The following is an 18,996-nucleotide window of genomic DNA, read 5'->3' as shown; positions in this document are numbered from 1 at the left end:
AATCATTCCCTTGTTTGCTCAAAGTACTCTGCAAACTCAATAGAGTATTTAAGTCACTAAGTCCTGAAACTTACATCTTTTGCTGACATTAAATTCCTCTGCCATTTCCTGTTGAACCAAACAGCTTTGTCTATACCTCATCCTAAAATACCGTGTGGTGATTTTTAACAGGAATATGATGAGGAATGGGCTAAAAAAATCCAGAGTGAGAAATTTCGATGGCACAACTCTCAGTGGCTGGAGATGGTGGAGAGTCGGCAGATGGATGACAGTGAGCAGTACCTGTACGGAGATGATCATATTGAGCCCTACATCCATGAAGGGGATATTCTGGAAAGACCTGACCTCTACTACAATGCAGGTAAGGCAGCGTATATTAGTGTTCAGGACAGGGATTGCTACCTCTGTGTTTGGAACATTGACCTGGGGCTGTAGAGAGAACCTGCTGACTCAAACCAACCAGACAGTTACCCTTTTGTGTCACTGGGAGCAGCACTGATGCATGCTGTAGCTGGGGATGGGCTTGTCCTTGTTAGAATGTTAATGACAGATTGAGTACGGTATATCCATGACCTTATGAAGTGTTACAGGTCTTCAGACCTCTGAGAGCTAATGGAACATGCTGGCTGATTTGAATAAAGGTGGCCTAGCCTAGTTCTTCACACCTATTTCTTGTTTCCATAGCTTGTTTGCTTTGTAAACACAAGCCTTTTCTCATCCCTGTTAAATTCACAGCTATGGGTTTTGAAGCTGAATTTTGTTCTGTCTTCTGTGTTAGTTCTGTAATGGAATTTGTATTGCAGTTCTTGATGAAAGACTTCAGTTGAGGCACACCAAGCTTCTAGGTTCCTTAGCAGAGGCAATCATTCCTTGACTTTCAGCTAATCTGGTTGTATGATTTTTGCTGTTGTATATTTAGGGAAGCATGTGAATCTCTTCTGGAAATACTTTTTTTTAGTTCCTCATGTGAAAAAGTTTTATTACTTGACAATTTGAAGGAGTTAGTTAAAAAAAAAAAGGAAAATTATTCTTAAGAGGAGTCATGTTCTTATTTGAGATTAACCCTAATACATTTTCTAAAGAAAAAAGATATTTCTCATCATTTTCCTTAATCCTATTAGTAGCGCATAATGGCACAGCTCTGGGGGTCAAGTGGAATCTGCTCTGTCTCTCTTCTTCTGTAAAGATTTTGTAGTTACTAAGAAAATAGAAGTTGCCATACTGGATTAAGACAATGATGCTGGACAAAAAGTCCAGTATCCTTTTGCCAGCTGTTTCAGAGGAAGGTTTGAAAAACTCTGCAGGAGACAATCATGAAATAATTTGCTCACTGGTTAAATGTCTTCATAACTTTTAATAACTAGGAGTTTGCTTATGCTCTCAGACTTGTGGTTTTACATCCTTTTCAAACTCCTGGATGACTGTGGGTGCATGTTTGTTTTTTAATTGCTGGGTTTGAGTCTGTGGTTTTTAATTTTCCACATAAGTGTCCAGTCCTTTGCTACGAAGCATGAGTCACAAAGCTCCATGACTCTGGATGAATTTGCAGGAATAGTAATAAGAAAAACAAAACCACTAAGCCCCATAAACTTTACTTGTAGTTGCTGTGAGAAAATAATTGTGCAAGATCTCAGTAGTGTTTCAAAAATTATTCTCAAAGGATATCAGAACTTAAGGATTCTTTTTCTTCTACTTTTGATTACATGTGTCAGCCATAGCAACTTGCCTTTTTAGTGGTATGTTTTTCCCTTTTGAATCCTGTAGGTTTATCTTGCTCTGCTGGACCTACAAGGTTATCAGTGTGAGCCATGTGTTGTACAGCACCAGAGTCTTTTTTTGGGCTTCCTAAGTTAAAAATGTGCCAGCATGCCTGTTGTAGTCTTCCCTTTACAGGTCTTAATAATAAACCTTTGCTTATTTCATAGGGCCATTTCTTTTCCCAATAGTGTGAGCTAGAGATGGAGTGGCACCAGTAACACTGAATTTCCTGGCTTTTAATCATTTATGTTACAGGCTTAATGTTATTTGGACAAAGATTTTTATGTTGGAATTGATATTTGACTGGGAAGGAGAGGCAGATTTCCAATTATATGTTCTGCAGATGTTTGAAAAGTGCTTTTGTTTTTGAAGGTATAAGAGTAGGTGATTTTATTCAAAACACAGATTCACTTCTCAGGTTCCTTCCGACAAGTGCCAGTAATACAAACATCTCTTCTGAAGTCTGCTAGGTTTATACTTTTGAGATGTGGCTAGAGGGGACATAACACTCCTTTGAAAAGGCTGCGGATTATTGTACCAACTGGAGTAGGCATTTGGGTTTCTGAAGGACAGAACATTACTTAGTCAAAAAATAACAAAAAATACGAATCTTTGTGCAGTCAGAAATTAAACGTTTGTATTTCAGTTTGGTAATTTTAGAAGTGACCTGCACTGATGGCTGACGGTCAGTACAAGTTCCTCCTCAGCCATAGTAGTTCTGGAGTTCCCTGATGTAAAGATGAGTTCCTTATTGCAATGATATACCAACATCTCTCTAGTAATTTAAACCTACGTGAAAAACTTGGTAGAATCTCTGAAGTTACCTTCATGAGCTCGTTGTCTCTCTTGCTCTGAAAGTACATAACCCTAAGTTATGTTGAAATGTACATAACAGATGTCCTTTAACTGTGTAATCATATTATATGCAGCTGATGCTATCCATGTGCTTTCATTTTCCTATAAATTGATGTGAGCCATAACTCTGAATGTTATGGTTTGAATGTTAGCACTCTTGATTGAAGACACTTTAAGTAGTGGTAGCTCTAGCCTCGGAGTTAAAATGTAGTGCTTTCTTTAATAATATAAAGATAGATGTTATTTTTAAGTCTCTCTGCTTTCAAATAAGTTTTAATCAAACCTGATTTAAATTTTAAATTTTTAGAATTTAAAATACATAGTCATGTGAACTGATTGTTTTTGATCTGAAGTGCTCCAGGTAGGAAAGTGCTAATGTTCCCACTCATTTCTTTTCTGTGAAAAATACAGAATAGGTGGTGAGATAGGAAGACTTGGCACAAGTGTTAGTAATAGCCATTTCAACGTTCCTTCCTCTTCTTTGGTCATTTTACATCCAGATGATAGCACAGAGCACTCCTGTCTAGCTGAACATGCTGAAAGACGGTAATATCGATCTGTGCCAGATTATTTGCTTGTCAAGTAATACTCTTTCACATACTGTATACACATGTATACAATTAGAATATAGCCATGTCCAGCTATCTTATGCTGCTAAAATGTAGTCTGATCATGGCTAGCATTTTTCATTTACAATCTGTTGCGTTGTATTCAGTCACTTTCCCATGAGGTATTATCTTCTAAATGAATCTCTGTAGCACCTCATCAAATGTCTGTTAGAAATCGAGGTGTGTCAATTCTGTTCCTTTTATCATTTGTCACTATATTATCTTCAAAAAACATCAGGTGAATTCATAAAGCACAGGGAGATTTGTTTGAATGCCTGAGTCGTCATCTCTAAGCCCTTGTGTCTGTAAGTAACTTTTCACTGCTTCCTGCACAGGCAGTTTTAGTAGTTTTGAAACCACAGAGGTTAAGCTAAGTGGCCTGTGACTCCCTGGATCTTATCTCTCTTTCTTTAAAGTGGAATGGCATTTGTAACTTCCTAGTCATTAGGTATCTCCCTCTCTCTTTCTCCCCTCTGTTAAACTATTAAAGTATCAGTCTGAATGTACCTGTTTCTGCCCTGTTTTTATTGGGATGCTTTCTGCACTGCAAGTCTGGGATCGTTTTCATACAGTAATGGAGACAAACTGATGTAGGGTCTGTTTTAATGAAATAGCTTGTTTTATCTGATTAGACCCTAATAGTAATTACCAAGTAAAAACTAGGTCCTTAATATTAACAAGAAATGTGTTTTGTGAATGGGAACAGCTGGGCTCTCATTCAGCTGGGGTCAGTTCACTGACTTTACTTCAAAGACACTCTGGATTTACACTGATGTAACAGAGGGAAAACGTTAGCCCCTGATTTTCTTCTCTTCCTTACAAAGCAAGCAGAGACTGTCAAGCCTTTAAGGAGCACTACTGGCTTTACAAACGTTTGCATCTTCATATGCCAGTGTTTTAATATAAAGGAAGCAAAAGAAAACTGTAACCTGTGTTCTTGAGAAGCTATCGTGTGAAAAGACCACCCTTTTAGGAAATAGCTAGAATATGAGGAAGATGAAAGAAAGAAGTTTGAGGTTGCTTTCTGTTTTTCTTAACGAGTTTTAAGAGATACAGTGGTGAAGGGTAGAGTCTGAACAATTAAGACCTTTGCTGCTTTTCTACTCTTAGGCTGCTGGCCTAGATTAATGTTTGATCCTTCTCATTACTTTTTCTCTGGGCTCATTTTCATGATGGAGCAGACAAGATGGGACTTGATATAACCTTTACAGGCCTGAGGAAGAAGGGGTAAGAGAATATTTCTGAGGTACAGCTTTTTGCAGGGCAGTAGGCTGAGCCACTTGGAGTCCCAGTGAGGCTTTCTTGTAATTGAAGTTGCTGGTTTTCAGTATTATTGTTGCTTGACATTCCTCCCAGAAATATTGCAAGCTGCTAATGAACTTCTGAGATAAACCAGCACAGGTTGTGCTGCGCACTCGCCCTGAAGTCATGCTCCTTCATACAATCACTGTATCTTTCTTGTTTTTACAGATGGCCTAATAGCCCCCGATGGAGCGGTGAGTCCAGATTTCTTCAGTGATTACCATCTTCAGAATGGAGACCTCGTTGGGCACCATCCCTTCTCTAGCACGTAAGTTGCTGTTTGCAAAGAATGCATATAATCCAACAATGGCTATTCAAGTTTCTTTGTAGGGCTTCATTTGTGTTCAACAATTTTTCTCCTCATAGCAGTGGGAATGGTTTATGCTGAAAAAGCAGTTCTAGCCATCTTCTGAATTACATGTTTCTTTTAACATATTAACATACATGTTGTAATACATGATAGCTTTCCAAAAGCTATAGAAGAGAAGAACTAGAACACACAACTACCTACCTGTTATGACAGTTACTCAAATACAGTTCAGACATTGGGAAATATCTAAAGAGAGGCTTGAGATGCTGATTACCTAGAAGACTTTTGTTTCCAATATTCTTAAATTGTTAAAAATAAGTTTCTCAGGTGCCAAAACTATTTCTCTAGGTTTGGGTTTTTTGTTTGTTTTTTTTTTCCCTTAACCTAAGTCTTCCCAAGATATTCTCAGATTACTGATGACACTTACTTTGAAAATTTGCTAGATGAGCAAAAGATGTCAGCTTGACTTTTGGAGATGTTTCTTTGAATCCCTCTCTGGTCAATGACTTCTCCTTCTCCGAATGTTAGCAAGTTGTTCCAGTTTGAATTTCTGAGCAGACTGCTCCCATGAGTTCAAAATAGAAAAGACTCATTTCAAAGAATGAAATCTTCATAGATCTGTAGCATTTAGGAAATGCCTTTCATAGAGCATGAATTATGTGCACTCATTAGCAGGAAATATTTCAAACACTTTGCAGTCAAGGTACAGAATTCACTTTAACAGGATGCTATCTGGACATGTCTGGCCCTGAGGTTGAAGTTGTTTCTTTCCATTTTCCAAAGGAAGAATGTTATTTTCACCACTTACAACTTTACTTACCATTTGTAAAATACGAGTATATAAAAATTCTGTAAAAATTCACAGTATGTACAGTTGAAGCAAAAAGGATTTTTCTCCCTTAGTTTGGCTTCTTGTAATTGTAAAAGGGCAGTGGAAGGTTACACTTTTTGTTTATTCTACCTGTGATGCACCAGAAAGCTGAGCATTCAGCAAGGGTGGAATGGTGGTAACATTTTTAAGAACAAATTAAAATAACTAAAATGCTCAGATGAGGGGAAAAAAAGTAGGGCTTAAGAGATGAATCCCTTGAAAAAAGGAATAAGTGTTTATTCTCAGTAAGGATCAAGTTCAGACCAGTGTGTAACCTTCTGCGTGGAGCCTGTGTTTGGGAAGGGGATACTGGTGCTGATTGTTTCCAAATGTGCAACCTTTGTTTCAGAGCATGCAGGTGAGAGAGAAACTGAGGGAAGTGTGAGCTATATGCTACTCTTGGAGTCTTACTATGTGACTTAACCATCTTCACCTTTCAAACAGACACACAAAGCAGGAGACGACAGATTTCTGTATTAACCAGAGCATTGTATGGGTATGTGGTCCCAACAGTCTTCATGTACCCCTGGAGGTAGGGAGAAAGGTGTGTAGGGGGAAGCTTGCAAACTCCTTTGTTTCCAATAAACTTAGATATAGCCCTGGTCAAGATGCTCTTGTTCAGCTAGAAAGCTTTCAGCTGGGAAAAAATCTTGAGTGTCCTTGGGTAAAAGTTAAAGTAGATCACTCAGCCTCAGATTTCAGTCCTTTACCAAGGAGGTATGTTAGTAAGCTGCTTTTTAATCTGATTGTATTCTGAATAAAATGAGTAGCAAAATACATCTGGTGTATACCTAGTTAAATTAAGTATTTGTAGAATTTCCTTGTAATGTCTCAAGGCATTTTGGAGGCTCACCTCAAGAAAGAGAACAGACAAAAACTGCAGTGTGGCTAACGACAAACTTGGCAATTGCCCGTTGTTGAGAGCCTCTGTAAATATTCAGATTTCTCATTAGAATTCTGTTTTCTAGGAAGACCTTTTTCGATATGATTGCTCCATGGATTTATCTGCAGCCCAGACCCACAGTCTAATTGGAAACAGCACAGACTGCTGCAAACGTTCTGTCCTATTTGTAACAGAGCAGGACCGAATTGTTTGATGGAATAGATACTGGCAGTCGAACGGCGAATCCTAGTTTTCAGATGTGTGTCATTATCGTTTTGAACTTCTTGGCGCCAGAAGCCAGGATTTCCTGATGCTTAGAGCTAATGTAAAATGCATTAGTGCTCCAAGGCATGAGCCATGGAATTGCCAGTCCCATGAGTTTGGAGAGTCAGACCCTCCCTTTTCCCAAATATGAATTGGTGTTGGAAGGTAAAACCATACGTGCTAGAGAACCTAATTAAAAATAATAGCAGCAAGTCAAGGCTCTTTTTATGTGTTATATAGTGTACATTTCATCCATACCAAAACATAATTCTAGGGTATTTTTATGCTTACAGTTTAAAGCTAACAAGAACCTTATGTTAAGGATTTATTTTTAACCAGTTCCAGCTTTTAATAAATCAAGATTTTTGTTATAAAAATGGTTCATTTTTCTATTATTAATATTTGAATATGTTTTCAGAAACTTTTTTTAAAGAAAGCTGAGTTATGATTTGCATAGACAACTAACAAGTCAGTTAATAGTAACATTTTTTGTGAGTTCAAAGAGCGATGGCCTAATTGAGTAGATGCATATTCTTGGTCTTTTTTTTTTGTTATACATTTATTTGTTGTGCCTGTGTCTCCTCATCTTGGCCTTTTATACTAGGCTTTTTAACTCTGTAATAAACAGTAGTTTTCTAAGCAGTGGGGTGAGTTGGAAAGGAGTCTTTTCCATCATTTAAGACCACCCTGAGAAACTGGAGGTAGGTGACAACTGTGAGCTGACTTCTTGCTACTCAACTTCGAATAATCTAATCCTTTCTCCTCCTTTCTGCACTCCTGTGAGGAAGACTTAGGATATGTTAGCTCTTTAATTTCTCTGAGGTTATTTCCTATCCTCACAGCATGCTCAGACTGGATCAGGACTTCTCCTTGCCTTCAGGAGAGCCTAACAAGTCAGCTAGAAAGACTCACCTTTTTAGTGCCTGCATGTCACTGAGAAGTTGAGCTAGTGTTGAACTAGTGTTGATGTCCCCAGTGCATTACCAGGGCTTAGGTGCCTTCTGATCACCAACCTCGTTTTTTGGAGCCAAAGAAACAGGTCTATAAGGAGAGGTTTTCAAGGACTGCAACCAAACTCAAGTTGCCTTGAAGGTTTTTCACTGTAAGCAATATTTAGTAATACCTGTGCAAGGGAGCTCAGCCCACACCAGCTGCCATATATCAGATCGTTATACCAGTTATACTGCATTGAGCAGACAGTGAAAACCATGTGCTTCCTTGGTTGTAGGATGCTAGTTCTAGCAGAGGTCCGGGGCAGCCTCTGTCATTGCAGTTCCACCATGTTACATTGAGGAAAATTCAGGAGAATTGGAGGAGCGGCTGTATCCAGATGTGCAATTGATGAGGTAGCTGACTTTCCTGTAACCCAGCAGGGATATCACAACCATCTCCTGTGGAGTCCCTGTCCCAGGAGACACTGGACCTACATACCTAGACCTGCTGCACAGTCTTAGGTGGGTAGGGAAGTCCTTGAAGTCAAGAGTAAAACAGGAGTTTAAAAAAGTTAAGGTATTTATAGGCATCTGCACTCACTGGGTTAGCACATAGAGGGGTTTTCCCCCCATATTTTTTTTAGAGGGAAACATGAAGTAATAGTATTAGCAGTAAGAACGTCTATAGATCTGGTGAATTAGTTGGAGTATTTCAGGGGCTGAATTTTTCAAAGACATTGCTTTCCCTTCACAGGGTGTCTTGAACTTTCCTTTGAAACCTAGAGTACTGACTACTGTCAAGAGTTGAGAATGCTACCTTACATGATCAGTTCCTGGATCATGAGATACAGAATAACTTTGAAGGGAATTGTAAAAGTATCTAGCCCTCAATTCAGTTTGTAGATTTGCTTGCATGCTTGCTATTCTGGCCGTATCCTGAAGCAAGCAGGAATAATTGTTGTTTCTGATACTTGTCAGCATAACGGAGAAGCAGCACGTAAGCAAAGGCCTGGAAAGTTGGTATTTTTCTAATACAGCAACCCTCACTTTAGGGATCCAAGGCATTGTTAGAAATAGAAATGCCTCGTTTCTGGCAATCTAGCTTGTGCGTTTTGCAGCTTTAGTTTACAGCTCTTATTTCTGATCTGTTTTCTTAGTGGAGTTGTACTGTTGTGTATGATGTCTATAAATAGAATTATTTCAGAATATAACGTAGGCAGGAGTGGTGATAAAATACATAAACAACATCTCTTGTTTTCCTCAAAGGTTTGGAGCAGGATGCAAACAGATCATAAGGTATGTTTTCCATTCAGCAGAAAATACACGGCTGAGGAGGTTGTTTTGGCAGCTTGTATCCAGGTTTTTTTCATTGGCTAGGAAAAGATTTTTGTGATTAGATTACCAGCTTTGAATCATCTTACTGTCTTTCCGAAGCAGATGGACATTAGGCATAGATTTGAAATTTCATCTGTTATTAAAATCTGTATTCAAGGCTCCTGGTTCTGATAACTCTTAATATAGAGTGAAAGTTTTATGATTGTAGCAAACAAAAAAATCCCTCACCTTTGGCTAATGTGATAACAGCTTAGTGTCTGAGCTGCAAGGGATAAAGACCAGCTGAAAGACATCTTCAAGAGTCTATGGTCATTTATCAAATTTTAATCACCTTCTAGAGACTAATTACTTTCTTAAGACACAAACATAATAGTGATGGCTAAATATCTTGTAATAGAGATATCCACAGTATTTTTCTTACCCTCTGAGGAAGAGACCACTTTTGAACCTTTCCCAGCTATAACTACATAATGGTACAAACTTTAAGTGCAAAAGCCAATTTTTTGTTAATATCTTCATCAGAGTTCCCAAATCTTCTCTGTCTGTAGCTTTAGAAAGATTAATAGTTAGGAATGCTGGAGCTAGCCAAAACTTTTTTTTCCCCCCGAGGAAGTTTTCTCCAGTACAGAATCCTTTAACATCGTTATAAAATGTAGCAGAGCTGCCATTGCACAATCTTCGTTTTCACTAAGACAAGGCCTCTCTGTGTGTGTGCGCTGTTCCCGGTGTGTGCGCTCACATCTCCTCTCAACAGAGATCTGATTGAAGCTTCTTCCCAGGAAGCAGTGAGGTTTGGCATGTCAAACAAAACCAGTTTTATGGGGTGACTGTCTGTCTCTGCCCTTGGTGGAACATCTTTCCTCTTGCCTGGATTTACAGCTTAAAACTGTAGCTGCAGTTTTTTGCCATGGCACGTCATTGTGATATTTTGTGAGCTAAGTGTGTGGAGCCAGGACCTTGCAGGCTCTCTGCACTGACTTCAGTTAAGCTGTGTCTGGTGTTGGCAAGTATAGGCATGCGTAACGAAGCTGTTGTGTCTTGAGTTGATGGAAACTGCTGTGATGTGGGCTTCAGTAACTTAATACATGGCTGTAGGTCCTGGTGGGAGCACAGGGAAGACTTACTGTGACTTAGCTTATCTCTAGCTAAACTACCCAAATGTAATGTCTGCATTGAATGGCAAGAATAGTCATATCCACAGACTTTCTTGCTTGGGTACCCCAGTGAAAATCAGATGTGAATTTTCATGGGGGAAAGACCTAGGTCTGTAGCCTTCCATTCCACTTGACTCCTGCAGTGTGGTGCAAACTCCCAGTCATGTGTCACAGCTGAATAGCTCGTGTTCAGGTCAGGTACAGGAACTGCATCAGGTGCTGGCAAGAACGCACCTTGTGATTGTTTATCAAAATGTTTTTAAGTGGTTCTACCTGTAACTTACATCCTACATCAACATTTGTAGCTATCTCCCATACAGATCCTTATCTTCAATTAGATTTGCTCAAAGCAATCATATGTTGTACTTCTCAAGCATTGATGTTAAGATTTAATCTCTTCTTTGCTTCAGTCTCTAAACCTTACAGGATATATTGCTGATATAAAGAACTCTCTTCCTAAAGAAAAGACTGGAGGAGTTTGGGACCCTACTGTGGAGTATTTCTCATCCATATTGTATTTTCAGTAAAGTGCATGATTTATTTAGAAGTTTGAACTTTCCCTTCCCAGCCTTTCAGCAGCTAAGTGCCATCTTGTAGGCTATCTCTGAAGGTGAAGAACTAACACCTTAGTACACTGTAAAAGTGAGCTGCTTCAGGCAACCCTTTACAGCCATTAGTGGCAGAAAAAACTTTGTTTCATGGTTCTTGGAAAGATTAGCTTAGATAAGAAACATATTCCGCTGTGGGGTCTGTGCTACAGTATGTATGAAAGTATGTACATCTCTCCTCATCATTTGAATAGAGGCAGTAATGCTTTCCTGCCTTACAGGTGGACATACAGTGAGTATAAAATCTTTAATGGAAAGAAAAGCTATAATAGAGTGTAAATTATTATTGCAATATGATTCTACTTTCAGACATTTTACCATAGTGATATTTCTTATAGTTCTGTGCATTACTTTTTATTTTCCATACTTAAACTTTATTTTAAAAACAAAAAAACCTTTTTTGCGTTTGCAATATGTTCAGTTGCACTCAGCTTCTACCATTTGGACACTATTTAATTTGCATTTCCCAAGAGAATCGAATTAGGTTTTATTAGTAAATTGGGCCTATAACCTTGCAGGCAGGTTTTATTAGTTTATCACACATCAGTATTAGCAAATTGTAAATCCCACTGGAACGAATTTGAAAAGGCCTTAAAAGAGAAGCCCAGAACCAGTGAAGTTTCTGGAGAAAAATAAGAGGGTTTTTGTTTTTGGATTTTCTTTTAATCCCATAAAAATGTTGTTAGTGGAAGCAGAGTCATATCTTTTTTTATCATATTCTGTTGTCCTAACTGCCTACATGTTTAGTTTTAAAGAAGTTAAACTGAATATGGCCAGGAGGATTTAGCTAAATTTCTCACATGGCTCTGTATGGCTTGACATAAGAGATAAAGCACACTTCTCATTTGGACAATACAGCATTTACTGACTATTCATGTGAAACAGGCAGGTAAGTTTCTTTTTGTTCATCAGTGCCTGGTCAGGTGGTACATATGCTTGGAATTAAGATCTTGCATCTAAAAGATAGTAATAAGGAAGCAGGAACAGCTGCCTTTCGGAGGGTTTTGATCACAAGCTTATTGAAAGACTTCACTTGATTTCTTCAGATCCTGGATCATGGCTTAACATCAAAATTCACCGTGTAGTTGTTTTCCTTTAGTACTTAAATGTGGGAGTGGTGCTTCCAGAACAGGAGTGCTTCATCGCAAAGAGCTTTTGAATGTGAGCTTGGATTTCTTCATGTCTAGTTTATAATAACTTGTTTCTGCACCAGTACTAAACTAGAGGTTATCTCTTTCCTTTCCCTGCTTTTTTAGGTAGTGGTCGTATTCCCTGCTAGTGTCACTTTATTAGTTTTTTCATACTGTCTTCTCAAAGCCATGTTTATAGGAATTAAATACTGCAACCTGATCATATTGTAATCTGGTTTAGGTGTCACTAAGATGTATTTGACCAAATTATGCTGTTAGGATGTGGATAGTTACTGTAGCATTTTTGAAGACCAGGAGTGATTATTCAAGGGGAAGAAGATTTTTCTCTGTGACCCGTATTCATCAATGAGATTTTCCCAGGGTTTGGAGATCTGCGCATGCTGCACCACTAACGGATTAGGGCCCAGCACTGCCTGCAATTTGGGAATATCCAGATGAGGACAATATTCTTCATATACAGTATTCTTTATACAGCAACTTTTTAATGTGCTTGGGTGCTTATTTATTATTATTCTGTTCTTAGACTGTCTCGGGAGAAGCTTCCAAGCAGCTCTCCTTGTATCCCCCACCACGCAGCGGATGTCCGCGGTGCAACACACAGTCCTTGCCCTAGAGAGCTGATAGTCAAGACAGGCAGGGAACCAAAGGCAGGGAGAAGAGAAGTTACTCATCCAAAGCCAGGTGCCAGAGCTTGGAGTAGAGCAGTGCTCTCCTGACTGCTCTCGCAGTGCCCCCGTGACTGGACCACACCACCTCTCCAAGGTGTGTGGTCTGTGATCATGAAGGATCACGTTGCACTTGTTTCATTTACTGTAAGAGCTGTTTAATTGCTCTGAACAATTACACTAGTATGCTAAGAGATGAAATAGCTTGCTTGGGAATATTTTAAAGGTGCAGGTTTTTTCAGCAAGTTGCAGATGTCATTTGGGAAGAGAGTTAGCACTGAGGTTTTAATGCACTTCAGCTCTTTTGGAATATAGGATACTTGGGCCTTTTTCACTTGCAGTCACTTCTTTTACTTTTTTTTTTTAGTTGCTTTTTATTTTACTATATTCCACCTGCAGTTGGCCTCGTTTAACCAACACGGTTTAGGTCGCTATTAAGAATTTTAAAAGAATACCAAAATGCTGTAGCAGTTAGCTCAAGTCCTTTGGAATGTCTTACCAAAAAATCCCCCAAACCTGGACCCGTCTCTTCTGAAATGTAACGATAATTAATTCCCACGTTCTGTCTGCTGCTCTTAGTCCCTCCAGATGTGCTACGAGGAATAGACTGGCTCCCTGGTTACAAGCCATCTGGGCTCTGTAAACTGATTTGCACTTATATTAAACAATAAGTGAACAGAATGCGGAAGAGTTATTAAAGCAAATGTACATTGCTTATAAATCTCAAAGTAAAATATTAAAACGTAGTAAATGGGAATGGAATGTGCAAATGAAGACCTGCTTGTTTTTAATGAGTTTAGCTGTGACCTTCTTGATTTCAACCAAAAGAAAAGAATTTTATTTTTCTCTTTAAAAAAAAAAAAAGAAAAAGAAACTATAAAACTGCTTACAGAAGTATCTGAGACAAAAACAAGGAAATATAATGTTCTAAACTTGACTGGTCCAAACCACTCAAGCTGCTGTGACAGCTCATAAAACTGAGAGTAGTTTTTAACTGGACTCTGTTTTACATTGCCAGAGTGAATTTTCCTTGCAGGAAGTAGCCAGAAGGTTTATTTAGTTTCCAGACTGCTGCTTTGATCTTTCCATTCTGTCACTTCTCAGGTTACATAGCCCTTTTTCACTGCAGTAAATCTGCAACAGTTAATGAGAATAAAATTTCCTCCTTCTCACTGATCGCATGCTGTTAAATGCCAAACCACAGCCAGCAGCATATTTGCAGAATTCAGCTGCACTGTACAAAACCAGCACAATCAGTTTAATCTTGTTGTTTTTGTAATTCATTTTATTGAACTTTCCTTTTTTCAAGTGACCTATTTTATCAAGACAAGTGGTTGAAGGCCAGACCTGGAAGAGAGATTTAGAACTGTAATAAAGTGAAGGGTGTTTTGTATGCTATGTATAAGCATGCTCACAGGATTCAAAATTAAACCTACAATGAGTAGTTTTAAAAAGTCCTGCGTATCAGTGGGATATTTCTTATGGTTATTATCTGAACTGAACATGTGCTGTGAACAAGTCTCTAGTATAAAAATTAATGTAACATATCAAATTAATTTCTTTGCCAAATAGCTAAAATTGTTTTGATTCTAAAATTTGATTCTCAGAATCAGTGTCTATCAGCTTCAGCCATTCAGGTATGATGACTGAATCACCCTTTTCCCTCTGAAAAACTTATTATTTTTTTAAACATCATGGTTAAAAAAAAAACAACCTTCTAGTTTAGACACTTTATTTGCCTTCTGGGTTTTGAGCTTAAGTTTTATTTTTTTCAAGACTCCCTGCCCAACCTTCGTCCTGGAAACATTTTGGGTTTTGTTAATTTAATTAAAGTTGAAATTTTTACATAATAATGCTACTCCAAGGTTTAGATCTCTAAGAAAATATTCCACATCTGTATTTGTATCTGGCTTGTTCCCTAATATATCCAGTGTTAGCCCTAAGAAAGCAAGCAGTAAGAGACATCGAGATTTACTTCCTTCTTGGTTTACACTAAAATCATCACTGATTTGGGATAGATTTTGACAAAATTTCACTAGGGCCCTGTGTCGATATACAAACGTGATTGAAATCTGGACAATCATCTATGGTGGTTAAAAATATTTAAAGTTTATTCATCAGTAATAATGCTCCAACTGCATTTGCTGTGTGCGCTCCAGTGAACGCTGCAAATCCTCTAGTAATGTTAACTTTCAGAAAAGACTTTGAAAGCTTTATTGGCTGCAGCTGTAAGTCAAAGCAGAACAGATTTTTTGACTCTCCCTCCCTCCTTCCCTCCAGCATCTGGATTATCATCCACATTGAGTTGCCTGGTTCTTGGTGCTGAGCCCTGGAGACAGCATGACTATCAGCCCGTAACCTGTTGGCATGGCTTTTCTGGGTATTTGTGCACAAGAGAGAACTTTTTCCCCCGTTTTTATTGAAACACAGAGCTGAGTGTCAGTGCTTGGAGTTGAGGAGCTTGTATGAATATTTCTTCAGCTACGAGCGCTTCAATGCAGGGCACTGAAAACTTGCATTTCCATTTCAACAGTTTGTCTCAGAGTACCTTTTCGCAGGGACCCTGCTCTGTAATCTAGCACAGGAAGCAAGAAACACTTGCCGTCTGGAGACGGGGAAGGCTAGTCAGAAGCCTGTGGAAGATGTGGACCAGATCCTGAGCTATCTAGTCAGTGACACCAGTCACCTCTATGAAGGTGCCACTTCAGGATCTTGCTCTGCTCAGGCTGTGGGCTGAAGCTTCTGCACCCAACCTAACAGTGACATTGCTGGAGCTCAGTCAGAGAGATGCTTGAAAACTTCCCAAGCCAGACGTAGTACTAGTTATATTACTAAGGCAATGTACTCTTCAATTTATGGAGTTGACACAAATACTTTGGACTGTGCAAGGAGAGAGGGGGAGGGAAGGACATCATCTTTGCTTTTTATTGCCTGCTCCTCAGGGGCTTTTTATTTGTTTTAGTTCTTAATTAGTTTTTAAGAAATGGATGTATCTAATCAGTGGGTTTGGCCAGTTGTTGAGCCAGCAGCATAGGAGAGGTTTCTGTCAAGCTTATAATGGAAAGTCAGAACTCTTGGTTTCCATTCCAGCTCTGACTGTGCGCTTGACCTTTTAATAAGTCCTGTATGGAATAGCTGAGAAACTCCCATCCGCGTGGCGGAGCTGTGAGCCTGGGTGAGGGAACGCTAGAGAAGTTATCCCGATGCCCTGCAAAGAGAGAAGACAGCTATAGGAAACAACTTCAGTTCTTGAGTCGCTATTTTGCCCGCTGGCTGTATTCTGGATTGGTTGCCTTTCCAGCAGATCAGAAACACTCTTTTTCTTCTTTGAGGGGTGTTACAGAATAAGCAAAAGTCTTTTCTATCTATGTCAGTCTAATCTGAGTCTTCTCATTACTGTAGTTTGTCCCTTGATGTCTTTAATGTTTGGGGTGTTTTTTCTCTCAATACGCCATCTGGGAAACTGAGGTCATGGAGAAAAGGAGCAACTTGCCCAGGATCACACAGCAGGTAACAGAGCAAGAAACTGAGCCCAAGTCCCAGGCTGCTTTCACAGAGCTGGGATGGCAAGCTCTGTGGTTTTCAAGCAACACTCTTACCGAATTTGGCTAAGAAAGGTCATTTGTTTTTAGTTCAGTGCTTTCTTACTATTCAGTTGGGAAATATATAATTTTTTAAAATGCTGCCTCCCCACCAGTGAATTTTGGCACGCTTATTGCTTGGTGCATAGCTGGAGCCTGACACAGAAGACACAGGGCTCATTTCTCCACAATCATCAGATTTGCATTTGTTTATAATTAAACAGCAGGAACAGCAGTATTGTGCTGAGATACAACTGGGCACCAAGTCCAGAAGCAACTGGAAACTTCAAGTCATTAAGTGCACTGAAGAAAGCTGGATCACATGGAAGGAGAGACATGATCATATCCATAAAAGCTGTATCATGATGCACAAGGGAGCTAAAGTCTTATTGCACAGGTTCATTCTGACATTTTCTGTCTTTTGAGCAGATGCAGTCGTACTGTTTAAGGAACATTAATATTCAATGCTAATGTAGAGATGGACTTTGTATTTGATGCAGTGTGCACAGTCACAGTCCCTGCCACAAAACTTCCTTCCCGCTTGAGGGATAGAAAGCATGAGGGGAAAAAACGCTTCACAGATAGGGTAGAAAAAGTTGGGGCCACGAGAGGCAGAATTTAAGAGACTTGTGGTTTATAGTTTAACGTCATTACCAGTAGTGGGAGAATCTACAGTTACAGGACATTCTATAAAGAAACACTGTTTTTTCTAAGGCTTCTCAGTTGTATGCTGTTTCTCCATAACCCATGGTTTGTGCTCTTACTCTGAAGGACAGAAAATTTATGGTCAGTGAAGCAAAACCAGAGGTAACTGGCACATAGAAGTAAATAGGATCATCTTCTCATCCCTAGACTCTAAGCTAGGGAAAAAGCAACCACTTTTATGCCACTTTCTGATGCCCTCCACTCTTTCATGACTGGTGTTATGAAAATGGTATCCCATCCAGTGTGTAGCTGACAGTAAGTATCAGCAGAAAGGCCACAGAGTCCGTGGGTTTCACAGGCTTTGAGCCTTGGTTAAAGTGTGGTGGTTAGCTGGTACCTGCAAAGGATTAGCTAAATATTTCTTACGTGAAGATAATTTAGGAAGTTGGAGGTCTGTGTTTGTTCTATGGAATTCAAAAACGTTTCCCACCTCCTGTGGCTGCACGCACGCTGTGCCTGAATCCTCACTGTGCAATGGGACAAGGCCTGGGTGCCCCAGCTCCCCCTGCCTTCCCGTACCCTGGTCTCTGTGCAGAGGAAACCTGCGGAGGGAGGGCGGGAGCTGCAGCATTCACTAACCCATCTCCTAATTGGGCTAGCAGGACTGCAGCCTCTGCTGCATCCCATACGTGGTTGTACTGCCCTTCACTGCAATCATTGTCTCAGACCTACAGTCTAGCACCTTTCTTCAATGCTTTAAAAACAAGCAAACAAAAAAAAACAACACTGAGAAGAGAGAAAAAACACAGACTTTGCTGCTGGCAAACTCCTGTGTCTCTTGTTGGCAAGTATTATAAACAATAAATTGTATCTCAGTTGTAAGGTTATAATGCTGTGCTTGTCTCGAGATTAGAGACTGGTGTGCCATTTCTATGGCTCAGGTACCTCCTGAGGGAAAAATACAGCCTTCAGTACTCATCTGAACATAACTTGGTTTGTCTGTTATACACAAGAACTTGATACAGCATTATAGATTACAGGGATTTATGGCATGAGAGTTTATAAGGCAATATAGGATGGTAACTGTACCATATGTTGTCAACAGTGCTGTCACACACGAGTAGATTCACAGAAGGGAAACATTAGGACTTCAAGGATGTTCTGCACAAAATTCTGAATGCCTGCCTGTGACGAGGTGGGGGATGTTCTGAGAGTGAAGATGGTGGTTTTTTAGAAAGAATAATATAAGGTGTATAAAGGGAGCAGGTACAGAGGAAACAGAGGGGTTGCTGTGAACTGTACTGATGTCAGGCTTCTGAAAGATGCTCAAAAACCTTCTGGTTCAAACCCCATGCTCTCATACTCAGGAGAAGTTTTGCAAAGCTGCAGGAGTGATCAGTGGCGGCAAGAGGAGGTGCCATGTGTGTAAGCACGGGCTGCCTATTTGTGCTTGCAAATAAACCCTCTCAGCAGCTCACTGGAGCACATAGTGATTCCTTCATTAGGATTTGGCAGGGTTGCTGATGAGCTGAGAGCTGTAAGTAGTGTTTGCTTGGTCTTACCAAGGTCAGAGGACCTAGTGCATTATAAATTTATAGATTTTTTTTAAATACTTTTTTTTAATAGAAGTATAAAACTTGTATCCCCAGTGAGTGGCTGAGAGCCTTGCAGACATGAGGCTGGTATAAGCCTTGTTGATGCAGAGTAAGGAGGGAGGACTGACACGGTTTGAGAACAGGTTTAGGATGAAAAGAAATGTAGCTGAAATCATGGCTCTGGTGGAAGCACCGTATGTGTTTAGCTTGGATTTCGTTTTCAGTGGGCAATGATTTCAGGGTGCTTTAATTTTGGGCTTCCAACCCTGAAACTGATAGGTTGAAAAGGAAGAAATTTGGGCCTAAAGTGCAAGCTCCTAAACGGATATTTTACCCTCTAAGGTGAAGACTTTTCCCGGACCACCTTCGCCTGCACAGGCAGTCACAGTCTTTTGCAGTGCAGTCTGGTACGATTCTTGCCCTGCTGCTTCATGCCTCTTTCGTGAGTGAGCAGACCTGTTTCCCAAGCAGTGTTTTTT

The 18,996-nt window shown here is 39.6% G+C and overlaps 1 protein-coding gene across 2 annotated transcripts in view; it reads left to right on the top strand.

Annotated features, from left to right (window-relative positions):
• Nucleotides 1-18,996, top strand: part of KIFAP3 (kinesin associated protein 3) — a 71,277-nt gene that overhangs the window by 46,931 nt on the left and 5,350 nt on the right. Inside the window, exons 18-19 of one of the 2 annotated variants that reach the window (XM_068416993.1) lie at nucleotides 172-361; nucleotides 4,692-4,791. In XM_068416993.1, the coding sequence (XP_068273094.1) occupies nucleotides 172-361; nucleotides 4,692-4,791 (290 nt within the window). Of the gene's footprint in view, nucleotides 1-171; nucleotides 362-4,691; nucleotides 4,792-18,996 lie in introns of those variants that run through there. The other variant, XR_011049605.1, reaches the window with a different exon arrangement.

Source organism: Nyctibius grandis, chromosome 21 (assembly GCF_013368605.1).
Source record: "Nyctibius grandis isolate bNycGra1 chromosome 21, bNycGra1.pri, whole genome shotgun sequence".
Taxonomy (NCBI): Eukaryota; Metazoa; Chordata; class Aves; order Nyctibiiformes; family Nyctibiidae; genus Nyctibius; species Nyctibius grandis.
The sequence above is the reverse complement of the archived record's forward strand: the minus strand, read 5'-3'. Positions and strand labels throughout refer to the sequence as shown.